The sequence below is a fragment of the Oryza brachyantha genome, chromosome 3 (assembly GCF_000231095.2).
Source record: "Oryza brachyantha chromosome 3, ObraRS2, whole genome shotgun sequence".
NCBI lineage: Eukaryota > Viridiplantae > Streptophyta > Magnoliopsida > Poales > Poaceae > Oryza > Oryza brachyantha.
Genome location: NC_023165.2, coordinates 1,843,160 through 1,861,719, shown reverse-complemented (window position 1 = coordinate 1,861,719; position 18,560 = coordinate 1,843,160). Strand labels below are relative to the sequence as shown.

Here is an 18,560-nt window from a genome sequence, read left to right as displayed (position 1 = left end):
TATGTTTCCCTACTAGCTTGCTACGGCTAGCTGTTACTTCTATGATACAGTTGTATTTGGGATTTGTGAAATAGTTGAGTAACTATCATATATATGGTATATACAGTTGTTGCTTTGATTTTATATCCAAATAAGTATTCGTAACCGGGATCATTCATATCCATCTTAGTACGTATTTGTTTCATATTTGTACCTGACATGATTTGTCTTTGTATTTGTATTTGATAATATCAGTATTCGACCCGATCCTAAGAAGAAAATGTGGGTTAGGGTATAGGAAATGTGCTATCCGACCCAGTTTTACTCCTACTTGCTATTACTAGCAAATCGTTAGGTCTCCATAGCATGTGTGGTGCACCAATTTCTAGATTTTCATATTAGAAAACAGTGTTGGAGTACGCACGTATGTGACACATGTATAGCACTGCAGCGTTGCAATCTATCATCGTACAAGCGATGATGGTGGTGTCATGTGCAGGCTGGAATAGCCTATTCCGTTCTATAAAATTGGAACGGTATTGCATTGTCTAGCATTTCTCTGACAATTTTTAAAATATTTAGTTTGAAAACATACTTTAATAAAAATAAACATTTCTTTTATTTATACATACATATAATATAATATCACATTTAAAGCTCCCATTCATAGTTCTGCTACAGACGATACACGAGGAAGAGTTTTATGGCGGTTCTTCCTTCTAATTACAGGCATATCGATCTATGACTCTTTTACCTGTCTAAAATGATTGTAATTATGAACATATACGGGAGAATAATTAGTTGTTAAGCACCTGCCTTCTCTTAACCTTGACCAAGAAGCCATTCTTCATGTAGAGAATCAAGGACAGCTTGGGCTCCATGACGTGCCCTGGAACGGCCTCGACCTCGAAGTTCTTCACCATGGCGGCCGCCACGACCTTGAGCTGCACAAACACCATCTCCTTGCCGAGGCAGGTCCGGGGCCCCGTGAGGAAGGACAGGAACCGGTAGGACGGCACGTACCGCAGCTTGCCGTCGTCGGAGATCCACCGCTCCGGCCTGAACTCCCCGCAGTCGCTGCCCCATACGGACTCCGTCCTCCCCATGGCGTACATGGACACCACCACCTCGTCGCCGGGCCGCACCTCGTGCCCGCTCGGCAGCACGTCGGCGGCAAGCACGCCCTTGTGCTCCAGCGGCACGGGCGGGTAGAGCCTCAGCGACTCGCACAGGGCCGCGTGCAGGTACACGAGTGGCCTGAGCTCGTCCGAGTCAAAGGTCACCATGCCATCCGTGCTGCTGCTGCTGGTGCTCTTCTTTACGGCGTCAAGCTCCTCTAGGATCTTGGACACCACGCGTTGATTCTTGGCGAGGAGGTAGAAGAACCAGGATAGCGCCGCGCCGGTGGTGTCGCGGCCGGCGATGATCAGCGTGAGGGCCGTGTCACGGAGAAAGGTCGTGTTCTCGTCGTCGTCCTTGATGTAGGACGACAGCAGATCCTCCGCGTCGTCGATCCCTTCTTGCGTTTTCTTTGCCCGCCGCTTCGCGATCGTCTCATACAGGAACAGATTACCGACACGCAACGCCTCCGCGCCATGGTCCACTCGAATCCAACACCCAGCCTCCTCAGCAGCTTCCACCATGACCGCGGCACGATGTGGCGAACCAGGAGCACATGCGTCGCGTCGTCCAGCGCGCGCGCGAAGGGCGGCACCTCCGGTAAGCCGATCGCGAGGCACCCCATGTCGGCGCCGGAAACCGGCATGGTCGTCGTGTCAAATGTCAGTCTCATGAACACGTCGTGCAGATCGCACGCTTCCCATGTTCCGGCGAGCTGGCTGAGCAATGGGAGCAGCGATCTCTCCACCCTGTCGCGGATGCATCGGGACACCATGGCCCGGAACCGGGGGTTGTGCATGACAAGCTGAGCCTTGGCTCGCTGGCGGCGCCACGACTCGCCGTCCGCGTTGAAGATGCCACCGCCGAAGACGTCGTCGAAGATCTCGGTGAGACCTGTACCCTTGGGGTAGTTGGAGAAGTTGGAGGTGAAGATGTGCCGGGCATTGACCGGGTCGCAGGTGAAGAAGAGCCGCATGTTGGTGCTCGGCGGGCCGACAAACCGGAAGTTGAGCTGGGAGGCGGCGAGGAAGGAGACGATCCAGTCTTGGAAGCGGTGGCGGTTGATGAAAAGATCGGGGAGCATACCCAGCAGGGGCCAGCTCAGTGGGAGTGCAGGGTACTGCTTTCTCTTTGACTTGATGTGGTAGTAGTAAAATGCACTGAAGCATATGAACAGTGCCACGAGCTGGAGCATGGAGATGAAAGCCATTGCTTGTGTGATGAAGAACGGGTAGAGGAGGCACCGATCGATGGTAGCACAAATCCTGTGGTCACTCACTGGGGGTGATGGTTGTATCGTTATATACTCGAGCTGTTAGTATGATTTGGCGGTGGATGCTAGCGACAAGAAATGTTTGCAATTAAGGTATGAAATGTTTATAAAATTTTTGTTGCAGAATAAAAACATGACAGCAAATCCTAGGATTGAATTTTCATTTGCTTTCTCTATGATTTTTATTTCTGAATTAATACATTGCAGCATAAAAGGAAATCACCAGTGGCGATAACAACCCGGCCTTTCCAAATTTAAGTATGCATGCGTGCATGCATGCAAGAAAAATTAAAGCTGGAATGTACCGGCCATTTGAATTGACCTAGCTTCACCGTTATGAATTCGAATGCTATATATTTTGTTTGGTTGTTTAAATTAGGTTAGCAATAAAAGTTACGCAAAAATCAAAGTAGGGAATAAAATTGAAATGCATCTAAATTTGATTACGCCTTATCGGCTAACGAGCTGCCAAATACAGACGCAATTTTAGAATTTAAATACTCCATCCATTTTAAAATTCAAGGATTATAAGCATTTTTGCACTAATTTTTATGATTTCAATCATTCCAATAATTCAAGAACCAATTAGTTGTTTAGAAAGGTAATCTAATCAATTCAAAAATTAAAAATTAACCACTAAAATGGTTAAAAGATAATTTTTTAACATCTCATTAGTTTATGCCAGCCAATCTAAAAATAATATTTCAGAATGGAAGCAATACATTTGTACCCTAGTTTTGATATTCCGGGCGCGTGAATTGCACTTTGTTTCTACTTGCCATGCTTTCTTTACAGCTGCCAAGCGGTGTAGTTGCTCTCGGAACCGGTGTACATACCAACGGGCAACTGCCGTCATGCGAGCAACAGTCGGCACGCGCGTCCAATCTCACGTTGCGAAACCACAAAATTCTTAGGCATAGCGCTCAATGATAAAAAAAAATTTAACTAAATTTAGTATTTTTCTAATGTGTTTTTTCAACCAGACGCTCCTGCTCACATACCCCGTGATCCATGTACAATAGGATTAGTTATCGGCCTACCAAATCAAACGGACATTTAGTAATCTCTGTCATCTCATCTGTGGCATAGAGGTTTTATTTTTAAAGTGATTAATATATAAGATTTTGCTAAAGTATAGAATAAACACACGGAAAGTTGCTAAATTGGAGAACAAAGACACAAAGTGCATGAAGGTTTGCTAAAGCGAAACATGTTCTAGTTTATTATTGTTTGTATTGGCATATGTTAAAAATTTTCGTGGGGCGAAGTTAGCGAGCAGCAAGCTGGCTAACTAATTATGGGCATGGGCAGCTGGTTAACTCGATTGATCATTGATGACGACGTCGACCGATGCGCGTGCACATTCATGGCGTGATAGTATGAAACATGAAACTTGTGTACACATGTGATCTGAAAATCGTGATAGGAATGGTTTGTACCGAAAATAAGTTTATTAGAGGTCTCTTAATTTAATATCGAATTTGTCTAATGTCTGTTAACTCTAAAACCAGAAATATGTATCTCTCAACTTATAAAAACCGTTTAAAAAAGGTCCCTCAACCGTATCGACTCATCTTTACCGGGTTTTACTGACGTGGCATCCAATAAACCCCATATATCAGATTTTTCTTTTTTTTAATCCTCTTTCCTTCTCTTCTGTTCCTTCCCATCTTTCTCTTCTTCGTCTCCTCTTCCTCTCTTCTAGCCCGTGCATCAAGGTGGACGGCGCTGTCGAAGGCTGGCGGCAGCACGGAGGAGGTGGGGAGGAGGAGCTTGCGGAGCCGCGTGGGGGACTCGGCGAACGCCGCGACCCCCGGGAGCGCGGCGGCGTCCGCGGCGAGCGCCCGCGCGAAACGCGGCACGAAGGAAAGCGGGGAGGGGAGCGCCGGGGGCAGGTGCGGCTTCCGCGACTTGCGTCGTCGACGGCGCCCTGAGCCCGTCGGCAGCCGTCGCCCACCATCAGTGCCCCAGCTCACCGGGCTATTGCCGCCCGCCCACAGTCCGCCGGCCGCTGCCGCTGGGCCAGGAACGTGCACCCGGCTTCCACAAGTAGCGCCGCCGCGTCGTCGATGGCGCCCGCATCCCGCCGGAACCCGAACCCGCGCAGCCGTCACCACTGGCCCCCGCCGGAGTCGCTGCCGTCGTCTTCGGAGTCCAACGCCGCTGTCCGCACCGCGAGCTAGCTGCACGTGAGAGAAAGAGGGGAGGTGTTGATGACGGGGGAGAGCGGCTGGTTGATCTCGGCCTGGAAGGCGAACGTCTCCCTCTCCGTCTCCATAGCCGCCATCGGCACGTCCGTTGCCGCCATTTTTTGCTGCTTAATTCTTGCTCTGCTCAACAACGTCGAGTTGTCGATCGATCACTCACCGCTGGAACTGGAATGCAACAAGAGAGAGATGGGAAGGATGAGAAAAAAAAAAGAAAGATGATTAAAAAAAGGAAAAAATTGAAATGTGAGGCCAGACGCCACGTCAGCAAAATCAGACAAAAAGCGAGTCGATATAGGGACATTTTTTGAATGCTTTTTGTAAATTGAGGAATACATATTTCTGGTTTTAGTGTTAAGAGATCTCAGACAAACTCTACATTAAATTGTTGAGAGACCTCTAATGAATTTATTCCTTTTACCTAAGCTTGCACTGCGTGTTATTGTTGGGCTTATTTCAACTGGTCCGGTACTTATCTTGACCGTGTTAGAAGGCCCATTACAAGGTGGCTGTGTTCTTCTTCTTGTTTTTTACTCTTCTTGTTTTTTACTCGCTTTTTATGTACACGTTTTATAAAGAGTTAAATATTATAATTTTTGCTAAACTTTTCCCTATAGAAGTTTATTCTCTCGTATTTCTTAAGTAAGTAGTTTTTTAACTTTATAGAAGTTAATTTCATTATTTATAAGATTAAATAACTATAAAAATATTATATTATGCTTCATATTTCATCAATAAAAGAACACGACCTATTAACCATTATCCGTATTATTTTTTTTGCCTCAAACCAGAATCCTATCGAATTTGAAAATTACAAATGCTTATATAAGATATGTACTATTAATTGTATTAGTTGACCTTTTTTATAAACTTGGTCTGACTTAGTCATATTTTTTTTCAATTCACCTTATTTTAAATTATATTTTCATTAAAAAAAACTAGGGATTGAAGAATTAGGATACTACGTAAGATTTGGTAGGATTGTATTGGAATGAATCATAAGATCGGGATGTTGTGTAAATTAGAATACTATGTGAGATCGATATCATTTTTGTTGGTAGGAGTATAGTATTGTAGGATACTAGGGTACAAATCGGTATACTGATAACATTGATCCACTGTGCTTGATGCCCTACAGTAAATATATTTTCTTGATTTTAAAAGAATCTTACCTCCATTTCGTTGAAACAAACATAAAATTAATATTGTGTTATTTTATAGTTCTATATAGTCATATAGATTCATCCACATTGATCAACATGTGTCAAAATTTATTGGTATTCATATATAAATCTAAATAAAACTACAAAATCTTACCTATTTCAACGAGAAAGAGTACATAGATGCAGACGATATGTCGTGTGAGACGGCTCATGTCATCAATAGGCTTGGTATGTCACCATGTCATGTCGTGCAACGGGTACAACCCGGCTGTGGCTCACTCGTACGGACTCATGCTCTGAGAAGGCATATGGGGATGGATATACAGTACGTGGTAAGAAATTATTTGTGTCATCTCTATCCAGTTGTGGGTGAGGATTAGGTATGAAAGGGTCGGTAATATGAAATAAATCATTTTCACATCCGTACTATTTGTTGGAAACAAAATTAAAAATGGTAAGCTAAAAATAAAAACACTATCAGAAATATCGCTAATGAAAAATGCGCAAACCAGGTCGAAGCAGAAAAATGGGTAAACCACCAGGTCGAAGCAGAAAAATGGGTAAACCACCAGGTCGAAGCGAAACCCGGACGAGGCCGAGCGGGGCGGGTGAATCTCCCGTCCCGTCGCGCCATCGGGACGTGTCTGCCGCATCGGCGCCAGCCGAAGGGGAGGGCCGATTTCCGTGGCCCCCGCCCCGCCCCGCCCCGCGCGTGCGCGTCGCGACCCGGCACCGTCCGTAGCCCAGACCCGGAGCTGCCGCTACCCTAGCACGTACCCGCGCGGAACGGCATCACGGCCGTTTCGCCCTGTGCTAAACCGCGAAAAGACGGGGGGGAGACGCGGGCGCAGCACCCTGTTCCGCTAAAGCGGGGACACCCGAAGCGCGCCCCAGATCGCCGTCGCCGCCCGCTTTTTCCCACTTGCATACAGCGTGCTCATCTGGAGTAAGTTGCGTGAAGACCCCTTGCCCCGGTTGCCCCTCTCTCCCTTTCCCTGCCGTACGTGCCGGTGCCCGAACATACAACAAGCACCATTTGTACGAGCCGAGGTGGATTCGGCCTAGCTGCCGCTACCCTACTCGATCTCGCAGGCTGCAGATAGCGAGGGATAGAGATAGAGAGATTCCAGGAGCAGCGAGGCGTGGTGCCCTAAACCCCTCTGGGACCTGGCCTGGCCCTTTTTTGGGGACTGACTGATGGGCATTAGTTCCATTTCGGTGAGTGGAAGCAAGCAAGTGCACGCATGCGACCCACTTGTGCGTTAAGCTTCGGCCGACTTTGTTCCTGTATTACTCTAACCTGTCAGAGCCCGGACGGGAGGGGCCTCTCCTGTCGCCGGTACACTCTACTCTCTACTTGCTTGTATTGCTGCTAGGAGTAGCTTTTGACACTCCATGATTGGAGATCGCGTTATAGATTACCTTTCTCAGCGAGTGAGCGGCAGCCATAACGTTCTCGTCGCTCGCAATCGCTACCACCCGATCTCTCGGTAGTGGCCACATTATTCCGGGGAGGTGGAATTAAGCTAGATATAGCTATGTTTTTCTTTTGCTGAATGTTGACTACGGAAAGAAGCTGGGTAGGTCGTACGTGCAATCTCGTGCTTGGACTGGCTTAATTGTCGTTTGCTAGCCGGGATCAACGTTATTTGGGAATTGGAACGTACATGCATGCACACACACCTGTCGATTGCTCCGACGTTTTTTTGGCGAAACAACAGCAACTGTATCTTTCCTTCAAGTAGTAGCGAACTGACGCTGATCGATCAGTGAATTAAGCGTGGCAAGCACACGCAAAACCATTCGAATCGGTCGAACCTTGTGCGGTGTCACAACACGCGTCGATTGATAGGAGATCAGAGACCGAGAGAGCGTAAAATTCATATACAACAAATGTACATGTATTTGCTGAGACGATCGAGTCTGTGGTTTTGTCGACGTCCACGCCGAAATAATCTCCCGTACGTCCCGTCGGGAGATCGGAATCTGTCACGCAGGTTTTGGATGCCCCCGGCGGCCGATATCTCTGGACGATACGCTGCGTGAATCGCCGTGCCGGGGTTAGACTGCAAAGCATGTTACCACCGTACGATATATGCTCTGTGCTTACTACTGTCACTTTTAGGGGTTGTTTAGATTGGGCTAAAATTTTTAGCCTCATGTCACATCGGATGTTTGGACACTAATTTGAAGTGTTAAATATGGACTAATAAAAAAACTAAATTTATAAATGAGAGCTAATCCACGAGATGAATTTTTTGAGCCTAATTAATTCATAATTAGCAAATGTTTACTGTAGCATCACATAGACTACTCATGGATTAATTAGGCTCATTAGATTCGTCTCGCAAACTAGTCCAAGATTATGCATGGTTTTATTTATAGACTATGTTTACTATTTTACTATTTATAATAAATATCAAACATTCGATGTGACTATGGGCTAAAGTTTAGCCCTAGAAACAAACGCCCTTTAATCAACATAGGTGCTCATCCTTAAAACTGAAGATTTGCCGTGCCTCTAGGCACTGGGGTAGCTGAGCAGCTAGCCAGCACGTACAGGCTGACATGAGGTGACCCAAAGCAGTCGACCACTCGACCAGATAACATTCGCAGATAGCTGCATTGTCGAGTTATTATGAGTCTTTGCTAAACACAGGCTACAGTCCAACACGCGGTTACATCGATCAGCCATAATCACAACAGTAATCAACTGAAGAAACAGCACCTACCTTGCCTACCATAACTGAAACTAGCATTAAGCATCTGAATCAACAGGAGGGGTTTAGTTCCCAGCTGAGCTGTTTGGGAGTTGTTCATCGCACCGGACGGCACCAAAGATAGCAAAGGGTGAGCATGCTGTCTCTCGCTAGGTTCCCCCTCTCTCTCTTCCCAACTATAAATAACCTGCTTCTGCATTGGCCATGGTTCGGCGACGAAATCCTTTTGACGTTTCTTCCTCCTCGCGGTAGCTTGTGAAGCCACTGCAGCCTCCTAGCTAGATTTCTATTGATATACGATACCTCGCGCCCATACTGTGCAACCAACACCAGCACATATATATATACATATACCTGGGGATTTGGGTGTTCTACAATATGATGATGATGTTCGAGGCGGACATGGCCATCAGAGGGATGATGTTGGAGGCGGACACGGCCAGCGGACCGATGTTGTCAGACCCGCTCTGCATTGTAATTTCTCCAACCTTTGCTTTCTATCTGCATTTTTTTTTTGTTCTTGAAGAGTTTGTGGCGTTTGAGTGTTTGATTGATCAGTTCTGTTCTTGGTTAATTTTGTGGCCCTGTTAGCCTTCTTTGCTTCCTTCGTCACTACTAGTTGCATATGTATGCAAACAGAGTTAGATAGATACAAAATACTTGTCTCTTGTATGTTTTCTTTATAATCCAACTGCAGCCTATTCTGTGAGTTAGAAATATTAAATATAGTTATGCTTTTTTGAGTTAGTGCCATGCATGCTCTTACATAAATGTTGTGCATTGACTACGTATCTCTGATTAGCAAATCTGAATGCAAGTTCTTGTTAGGCTGCCTTCTAAATAGGGGCTTGCATTAGTCGATTAGCCGCACGCAGAATGAGAAACATAGTTAGTATATGACTAATGGAGTATTATAATAATTTAAAAAATAAATTTACGTTTTTAAAAGCAACTTCTATATAGAAAGTTTGTACACAAAATATGTTTAGTAATTTAAAAATATGCTAATAGTAAATGAGGATTAGCTAAGCTAAAATAACTGAAAAGAACAGACCCTTAATTAGACACACATATCTAATCAACACAAGGATTTTTTTTCTCAAGCGCGCAAAAGGTTTACACGTCAATATATTAAAAGAAAAGAAGTGTTGCTACATAACACAACAAGATCGGACCGACCTCGTACATGGACCCCAAAGGAACGAAGCTAGAACAAACTTAATACATACACCAAAAAGAGAGAAAATGGCAGACAATGCTACTCTCCCAAAAGACCGCCAAAGGCCGCTACTCCGGCGGAGGAACACATATGTCCATCTGAGCATATGGTCTTGAGTACCACTTGGGTCGAGCACGGAACATTGTGTCAAAAATTTTACGGTTATACTTCTTCCTGAATTTAATATTATGTTCGTTTAGTTTGATATAACGTCCTGTAGGTGCAATCCGACCTGAATTTATTAAAGAGATGCTATCCATATATTGCATAACCAGATTTTTAGCAAGGGAATATCGATACAAAATGCTCACACTCCTTCCTGAATTTAATATTATGTTCGTTTAGTTTGATATAACGTCCTATAGGTGCAATCCGATCTGAATTTATTAAAGACATATTATCCATATATTGCATAACCAGATTTTTAGCAGGGAATATCGATACAAAATGCTCACACTTTTCAAATACTACTACGCAAATAGTCTTCAAAATAATATTAGATTCGTTGTTAGTTTGGTAAATTAGACACCATAACTCGTGCAAAAATGTAATACTAAACCCGTTCTATATATCAATGAAAGTAACTCTGTTAGTATTCAACATGTTTTTGCTCATATATAGATCGAGGTTTGATTCTTTTTTTTTTTACAAAAGATCACATGAGGGGAGAGGTTCCCATCTGAACTTTCATTTCATATTTTAAAGAAAATCATAGTCTAGTGCAATACGAATATTTAAGATTATACATTCATATTGAAGGATTGTAGGTGAGATGAGAAAGTGGCATTCCAATTCGTTAGTATTCTTCGGTTATCTAACTTTATTTCTTCTGTTCAACTCGTTCTTCTATCCCACATCAGTGTGAATTGACTCAAGATTATGAAACTGCACTTTTTATTTTAAAAAATTTCTAATATTTTAGAATTATTTGATATTGTTAATTGTTTAAAACACAACTGTACTATTTGCCAACATATATCTTGTTTCGTTTTTAAAAAAGAAAAAATATAGTAGATAAAACCAATATAGTCGATATTTTAGCATGATTGTTGGATCCTTGTGGTTATAGAGGAGGTAAATATAGACACACTTAAGACCAACAATATCATATTGACTTTTTTATCTTTTGATACATAGCAATTTGAGAAATGCTAGATCAAAAGATAAGCCATTCAAAAAGTTATATCAAAAGACAGAGATTCAAAAATAACTTCTATGCGAGAACAGAGGGACAGAAGGAGAGACGTCAAAAAATAAAATAGAGTATTGAAAAATCCAAACATAAATTAAATACAGAAAGCATAAATTCGGAATTTAAATGCTGTAAATAAATTAAACTTAAAATTTCATTGCATTGAAATGGAGTTTACACAAACATGTATTACACTCTCATAAATCTATCCACTGAACTAAAAAAACACTAAAAATATAATAGCAAAACAAATCTCATAAAATATTTCCTCTATCTCTTAAGGTGCACTGAAAAACCTAGCTCTCCACCTTATTATATATGTCTAGGATGACTAGTTTCTCTCATAGTAAAGTATTAAAGTGCCCTCAACATGTAGCCCCTACTCTATTTCTTTTTCATGACTAGATGAAGATCTAATGCTCCAAATTTAGCCACATGGCAATTGTTCAGATCTATCGTAGGGGATCCGCAAGCCATAGAAGACCGTGAATAACCTACTGTCTCCAGCGTGCACGGAGACTGAGGAGCCTTGCCACGCGTCGACCAGAGATACGCCGTCCTCCCACGTAGCAAATCAAAGAACGGTGCGTGGCTTGTATGGCGGCAGCGCTCTCGCTCGCGGACACGCAACGTGTGGGCTGGCTTGGCCACGCGTCATGCTTTAAGTTCGCCAATTTTCCATCATACCAAGATTAGAACACTTTTGGTTTCACAAAGATACGTATTCAAATACCATATATCAAAAGGTAGCAGATAAACAGTGTTGATGCAATATCATTTATCGTGATAGATGGCAAAAAAAACACCCGGAGAGAATACACACGAGGTAGTTCTTCCTAGTATATGGGATGTTCAAGTGATGCATTATAGTGCACAAAAATAGCATCCCGCGCAAAAAATAGCATCCCCGTGCATAGGGGCATGTTCGATCGCGTGCTTAATTCTTAGCTTTGTCCAAATCCCCGTTCCTCTCCTGAGCGCGAGTGTAGCACACAATTTCGGGCCGTCTTGGACGCCATTTTCATCCCACGCCCATGAATCAAATCCTTTATTAAAGCCCCTAAGCAGAACGGTTTCCCTTCTCAAGGATCAATAGGACGAGAACACTGATGTTATGTTTTGGGTTCAAAACAAGCTTCACCACAAAGCGAACAATCTCTCTGTTGAGGATCAATGATGCTTCCCGACGATTGCGTCAGTGTAATTGTTTCTATGATCTTGCTCGGTTTATCCTGATGTTTATGGGGTCCTTCTATGCTATGATCTTGATTTTGTTTTCATTTATCTTGTTCATAAATGCTCGTTGAATTGTAACTTAGATAGCGGCCTTCTGCTGCATAGGCCAACCCGTACATATCTGCATACCGGATATAATCTTTTTTTTTCTTTTTGAATACAGAAGCGTTATTCAAAAGCAAAAAACCGACGTGAAACCTTTCAAATTTGGATCTGGGGCAGTTCCTGAGATCGATATCTCAATTTTATTCTTTTTTTTTGCTTTTTCGTTGACATCTGTGAGTATTACTTAACAGATCTTTTTCAACTAAAATCACATGGATGTAACTACAATACAATACAGTATAATTATAGTGCAATTACAATATAACTAGCTTGTACAAGTCTCCCGTACTACTGAGTACATTAGAATTACATGCGGTTATATTGTAATTACATACGAGTTACATTTGTGTGAAAATCACATGGAAGAATTTTAGCAAAACCGTAGTCGTACACACGTAAACTTGTCGACATGGTCTGTTCTCCATTTTTTTTTCCTCATGCAAAAAGTTCAGGCAATGCAATAAAAGGTACTCACAGGTTCATTCCCATGCAAATTTTTCAGGAAGGCCTCTCAAGCCCCATAGCTGCTCAAATTCTTGATTTCTGCGATGACGGCCTGGGTGATGATCTATTCACTGCTGTGGCTACTACCTCTCAGCAATTTGCAGCCTATTCCGAGGATGGTTCATCATCGTCCACAGCCACACCTCCTCTCTGCAGTAAAAGCGATGACATTGCAGCAGTTGCAGACACAGCTTTCTCCCCATTACTCTCCTTTGACTCCACCCTCTCGGCCTTCCTTGAGCAAGAGCAAAACCCTGACCAGGACGCCAAGCTACTTTCCTCCATTGATGAAACCCTTACAGCACCAGCATACTTTCCAGTTGCCACTGAGGCCAACATAGAGCAATTCAGCCAAATAATGGTTCCAGATCACACAGCTGAACCAATGCCCCCAATGCAAATTAGCAGGGCTACAGCTGCCCTGATGCCCATTGCTTCAGGGTACGATGACAAGTGTCTCACAGCAGCACTAGCTGGAGAGTACATGGGCCTGGATGAAACCCTGTATCATCAGACAGGGGTAATGATTCCGAATTGCAATGTGGAGGCACCACAAGTAGGATTTTTCAACCATAACAGTACTAGTAACAATGATATGGTGATGATGGATATGAATAATTTCGGTGAGTACCAGAGGATGATGGAAGGTGAAGGACTGACCAGAACATATAGTGACAAAGATTCCATGCAGGGGGCATTTAATAATGCTGAAGAGATGCAGGTAATATTCTGAACCTATTTATTTAAATGGAAAGTGTTATACATGATAAATAAGTGTTATACATGCATGAATATTATGTAACACGATGAACTTTATACTTCTTGCTAATAACTGAAATATCATCAGTATCTAAACCAAATATTTTACTGAAACAGATGGGAGAAAATAACCAGAACATGATAGCTGGATGCAATGAAAGCCCATTAACATTGCCTTCAACAGAAGGCTCAAGCTTGGAAGATACCCCCTACAAAGGTGTGCGTCTAACAGCTGAGCAGAGAAAGGAAAAGATCTCCAGGTACATAAAGAAAAGGAACGAAAGAAACTTCAGCAAAAAAATAAAGGTAATATTAAACATTTCAAGAATATAAACTACCATGCATCTTACCAATTATATTGTACTGATATGAAACAAAATGCAGTACGCTTGTAGAAAAACCTTAGCAGATAGCAGGCCTCGTGTCCGCGGAAGGTTTGCGAAGAATGATGAACTCTGTGAAGCTACAAGATCAAGCTCCCAAAATTTTGAACAATATGAACATGCTGTAAGTTTTCTAGTAAATTACACTGTCAAATCAGAAACTACATACCAAATTTAGCTGAAACTATTCACAGATAAAAATGAAAGGAAAGATTACCTTATTAACCTTAGAGACAATGCATCAAGATGGTCATATAATCATCTCGTCATTTTCTCCATTGCAGTCGTAGATTAAATATTTAAACTCATACTCCCTTCGATGTTTTATGTTTGATGCTGTTGTATTTTAGACATACATGTGACCATTCATCTTATTCATTTTTTTTGTGCAACTATGCAGAAATATAAGTCATGCTTCAAATTTACTTGATGATAAAACAAATCATAGCAAAATAAATAATAATTACATATTTTTTTCTTGAATAAGACAAGTGGTCAACATAGGTTCAAATGTCAATCGCATCAAACATAACAAACTGGAGGGAGCATTGACTTTTTTATACTTGCTACCTATACCTAATTCATCCATTTGGCTTTTTCCAGGTGGGCATGAAGGGAGAAGACATGCTTGATTCTTCCGATATTCTAGCACATTTAAGTGGGATGAACTCTTACGGCTATAAGTACAACTACACTGTGGAATCCTGGATATAATTCTGATAAATCACACAAATTGAAGTGTGTTTTCCTTCCAATTGTGCAAACATTAAACACATTTTCCCCTTGTTCCCAGTAAAATAAGATTGAAGCTTTAGAAGCTCTATTCAGCTGTTTGGGAGAAGTGCTTAGGTCAAGTTATTGTAGATCTTGTATCGTATCAATATGTGCTCGCTCGTCGCCATTCTTGAGAGAGAGAGAGAGAGAGAGTTCTGCATAATAGTATAACACTGATTTGTAAATAGAATTGTTCCTTATCTTAATAGAGATACTAGTTTCGAGATTTTCTTGCAATTTTTCCATGTTATAAATACAGACTTGGTCTACTATAAGTGTTCAAGCGAAAGTAACACAACAGTTGTGAAACCAGTAATATCAGCATAATCTTAAAGCATGATCAAACCTAGCTAGTTCTTACCATCCTCATGTGAAGAAAGCCCGTAAATCAGAATCCAGTAAAAGAATGAGTAACTAGAAAGTGGATTGCAGCTCATAAACATCTGTTGTTTCTATTCAGCTCATACATATATGTTCTTTCTACTCACATGGTATGATATGACTGTGTACCCATATTGAAGAGAAGGGGTGTAGAACTCAAGCTGGTCAGGATTATAATGATACAAACACACGGGAATATGGGAATAGCAAAATAAAACCACATCATCACTGTGCAATCTAGTTTATGACAGAGACACTCCATTTAACAAAGATAACTGGTCAAACATCAATTTCAATACCAGGAGGATAATCTGATTTGGCAAAAAAAAAAATATCAACAGGTTTTAGGAACATTTTAGCCTCTTTATCCAAGTTATACATGGCACATTGTGCAAGCATAAACTGAAAAACAATACTTTCAAAAGTGTTATGCATTGAATTGTGGATGAAGCTCAAACTGAAAAATCAGTGACACTTCCAAAACTCAAATGCCAAAAAATGGGCAATATTCTATTCCAGATCCATAATTCAACCTTTTATAGGACAAATTTAGTAATGTTCTACACTTGTAAGTACACCATTACAAAAAAGGACATCTTAGTTATGTTTTTGCTTCCATTAGAGTTATCAAGGCATAAACTAGAAATAGCAATACACCATTGTTTTAAGGCGAATATTTATGCCTAAATATAAACCATGTTTCTTTCTGAAGGTTAAGCACTCTAAAGCAGTCCCAAGACAAACTTTCAGCCTAAAAGGTAAATGATTTAGGTACCCAAAGCAAGGTGAACCGAACACATTTGCAGTGCTCCATTTTGGCAAAACTATCATGTGTCAAAATCGAAACTATAGCTTACTCCAGCGCCGGTTGGAATTCCTAAGAGGGTTCAAAGAGAATCTGGGGAACCCAAAAAAAATCCATACCAAGATATACTCTTTGTTTTCAGAAATGTTAGTAACCTTGCATAATGATGAAGCCCATACAGTTGAACTGAGATGTTGTCGCACAGTTAATTAGCCAAACTTAACTAAGAAACGAGAAAAGAAGCAAACATTCGAGCAAAATTCAGAGCCATCTCTACATGATATCTTATATATGCAATTGTACAACAATTTTGTGCTAAGTGCTAACTCACTAATAATGTGTTGCCTCAGGAAGTGGCACCGCAAGGCAGAGTAAGTCCGACCCCTCTCGCCCTTCCAACTGTTTCTCATCTCCATCCATCGCAACTCTTCCAGCTCCATGATCCAAGAGCACAACTTGGGCTTCAGATTTGCTATACCGAACAAGCAGTAAACTGCTCGGCCGAGTAAAGCCGAGAAATTGCACGGAGCACCCCCGTCGGCCGCCCCAGAATCGACCGCCGACCCATACGGCGACCTCGGTGGCGATTACGGCGACCTTGACGACCACCCCGAGCGCGTCGACCCCATTCCTGATGCCCTTGTGCACCTGGAGGCCGAGGAAGCCCTCGATGACCTTGGCCGAGTTCTTGGAAAGCTTGTAGCCAGACTTGAGGATCGCGAGGGCCGCGACGCCGGTGGGGGACGCGACGGGGGGCGGCGCGGCGGCCGCGAGGCGTAGGAGCGAGGCGGCGGCGAACGCGGCCTTGAGGCGCTTGTCGGAGGGGAGGGAAGGGAGGCGCGCGGCGGGGCGGAGCGTTCGCGCGGCCTTGTAGGACTTGGACGCGGCCTTGGAGGCCGCGAGCAGCGCGGCGAGCGGGGACGAGGAGGCGGCCAGCGCGCGCGGGGTCTTGAGCGCGGCCGCCGCGGCGGACGTGGCGGCGGCGAGCGGCTTGAGCGCGCGGGAGCGGGAGAGGAGCAGCAGCAGCCGCACCCCCAGCGCTACCCCGAGCGCGGAGGTGGCGGCGGCGGCGATCGCGGCGTGCGTCGGCGGCGCCATCGCGGCGGGCCACTGGCCATAGGACGAAAGAGGACCGGCCGGCCGCGGCGGGTGGGTGCTGTTCGGCGCCCCTCGCGTGCGAAAGGCGTAGTCGTCGTCGCGCATCCGACACGATGCCGAGGCGAGACGAGACGAAAGGGGATGGACTGGAGGATGGCGAGGCGAGCGACGTGGCGGCAGCCGGCATCGCGCGCTCAGATTTTTCGCCCTGACCCGGCCCGGACACGCATATGCTGCTGCTGCGTGCCGCCGATTCAGTCCGCATATGCTGCAGATGCCGCGTGCCGGCCCACGGCGTGCTTTGGCATGGGCCGAATTCACGCACGCGAATCATGATCGAGTCGACGGAGACGGAGACGGAGACGTTGCTGCCGAGGAGAAAACGCCGAGCCCAACTCGGTCCACCGGCGAAGGCTGAAGACGACGACTCGCGAGTACAGAGCCACAGACGCTGCATCACACTGTCGTCGCTTCACGACATTCGAGTTGGTGCAGTCACCAGCATTCACCACTGCAAACACTCGCAAATAATACCAAGTTTGAATTTTAGAGCCTAGTTTTAGAGTTTTTCATTAGAGTTTTTCACCGTTATTCGGTTATGGATTACTTATCCGGCACGAAAAATATACTAATAGATCAATACATGATTAATTAATTATTTGTTATTACAAAATTAAGAATAGATTAATATGATTTTTTAAAAACAATTTTTCTTTGGAAAATTTTTAAAAAAGACATACCGTTTAGCGGTTCAGAAAACGTGCGCATAAAACGGATAAATGTATGATTAGTAAGAGGGGGAGAAGAACTCAGCCGCAGAATATTGCTATGCGCAGGTACAATAGTAAACTATAAGCCAACTATAACCATATTTTGAGAAGATAAGAGAGGGAAGAGAAGGATAGCGGGCTACTAATTTATAGCCAGCTATGGCACGAATTTCAAGACACATGTATGTATGACAGGTGAGACCGAATATTAGTTGTGTAGTTTATGCTTAGACAAGTTAGAACCAATAGTTGGCTATACTATTCAACTTGCTAAACGAATCGACGAGGCGATCAGTATCCTGATAACGGCTGCGGTAATCAACTGATTGAAGCTTCAGTGGGTTTTTCAAAAAAAAGCTTCAGTGGAGTACTGTAATGAGTAGCAGCATTACTCTTCCAGAATTCGTCTGAGCATACGATACACGCCACACATGGGTGTTCTACTCTCTTTTGTACGAGACGTACCTGCACCCCCTTCGAGTTCGTTTTGGCTGTACACATCTCACATTCTCATTGCTTCATGATTGAGAAACCGAAATGCATTACAGGTCACTCACTGCGCATATTCGCCGGTTGCGTGACGGAGCCGGACAAGACACCCGGCGGATACAACATTTCTTTCTGAACACCTAACTCCATACTCTACGCACGTTCACGTTAGCACTAGTAGTACTTGGTACAAATACTATGTCCGGCATATCTGTAAAAGAAATTATGAATAAAATTTTTATATACGTATTCTTAACGATCTAAAAGATAAAGCTAGAAAATAAACTTTGGTGAAAAACCCTAAAATCAACTTTAAATTTAAAATTTAAATTTTAAATTTTAATTCATAAGCATAAGCTAAAGAAAAAAAAAGATAGGGTGAAT

General features: G+C 43.4%; 2 protein-coding genes and 1 pseudogene across 2 annotated transcripts; 1 reads left to right on the top strand and 2 right to left on the bottom strand.

Annotated features, from left to right (window-relative positions):
* Window positions 1-648: 648 nt before the first annotated feature.
* On the bottom strand, window positions 649-2,308 carry LOC102720774 (annotated as a pseudogene).
* Window positions 2,309-11,907: 9,599 nt separating this feature from the next.
* LOC102720496 lies at window positions 11,908-14,922 on the top strand. Its single transcript, XM_015834889.2, has 5 exons — window positions 11,908-12,072; window positions 12,716-13,438; window positions 13,594-13,782; window positions 13,861-13,983; window positions 14,463-14,922. The coding sequence occupies exons 1-5, from the start codon at window positions 12,046-12,048 to the stop codon at window positions 14,571-14,573; spliced, it is 1,173 nt and encodes a 390-aa protein (XP_015690375.1). The 5' UTR covers window positions 11,908-12,045; the 3' UTR covers window positions 14,574-14,922.
* Window positions 14,923-16,000: 1,078 nt separating this feature from the next.
* Window positions 16,001-17,027, bottom strand: LOC102703763. The gene has a single exon (XM_006650957.2). The coding sequence runs from the start codon at window positions 17,020-17,022 to the stop codon at window positions 16,150-16,152; it is 873 nt and encodes a 290-aa protein (XP_006651020.2). The 5' UTR covers window positions 17,023-17,027; the 3' UTR covers window positions 16,001-16,149.
* Window positions 17,028-18,560: the final 1,533 nt, after the last annotated feature.

What these genes read in the sequence shown, in the direction of transcription:
- LOC102720496 (XM_015834889.2), top strand. Translation starts at nt 12,046, where the DNA reads ATGATGCTTCCCGACGATTGCGTCAGT. An exon ending in TTCCCGACGATTGCGTCAGT is followed by an intron (nt 12,073 to 12,715) that starts GTAATTGTTTCT and finishes CAAATTTTTCAG; the next exon opens with GAAGGCCTCTCAAGCCCCAT. An exon ending in ACTTCAGCAAAAAAATAAAG is followed by an intron (nt 13,783 to 13,860) that starts GTAATATTAAAC and finishes AACAAAATGCAG; the next exon opens with TACGCTTGTAGAAAAACCTT.
- LOC102703763 (XM_006650957.2), bottom strand. Translation starts at nt 17,022, where the DNA reads ATGCGCGACGACGACTACGCCTTTCGCACGCGAGGGGCGCCGAACAGC.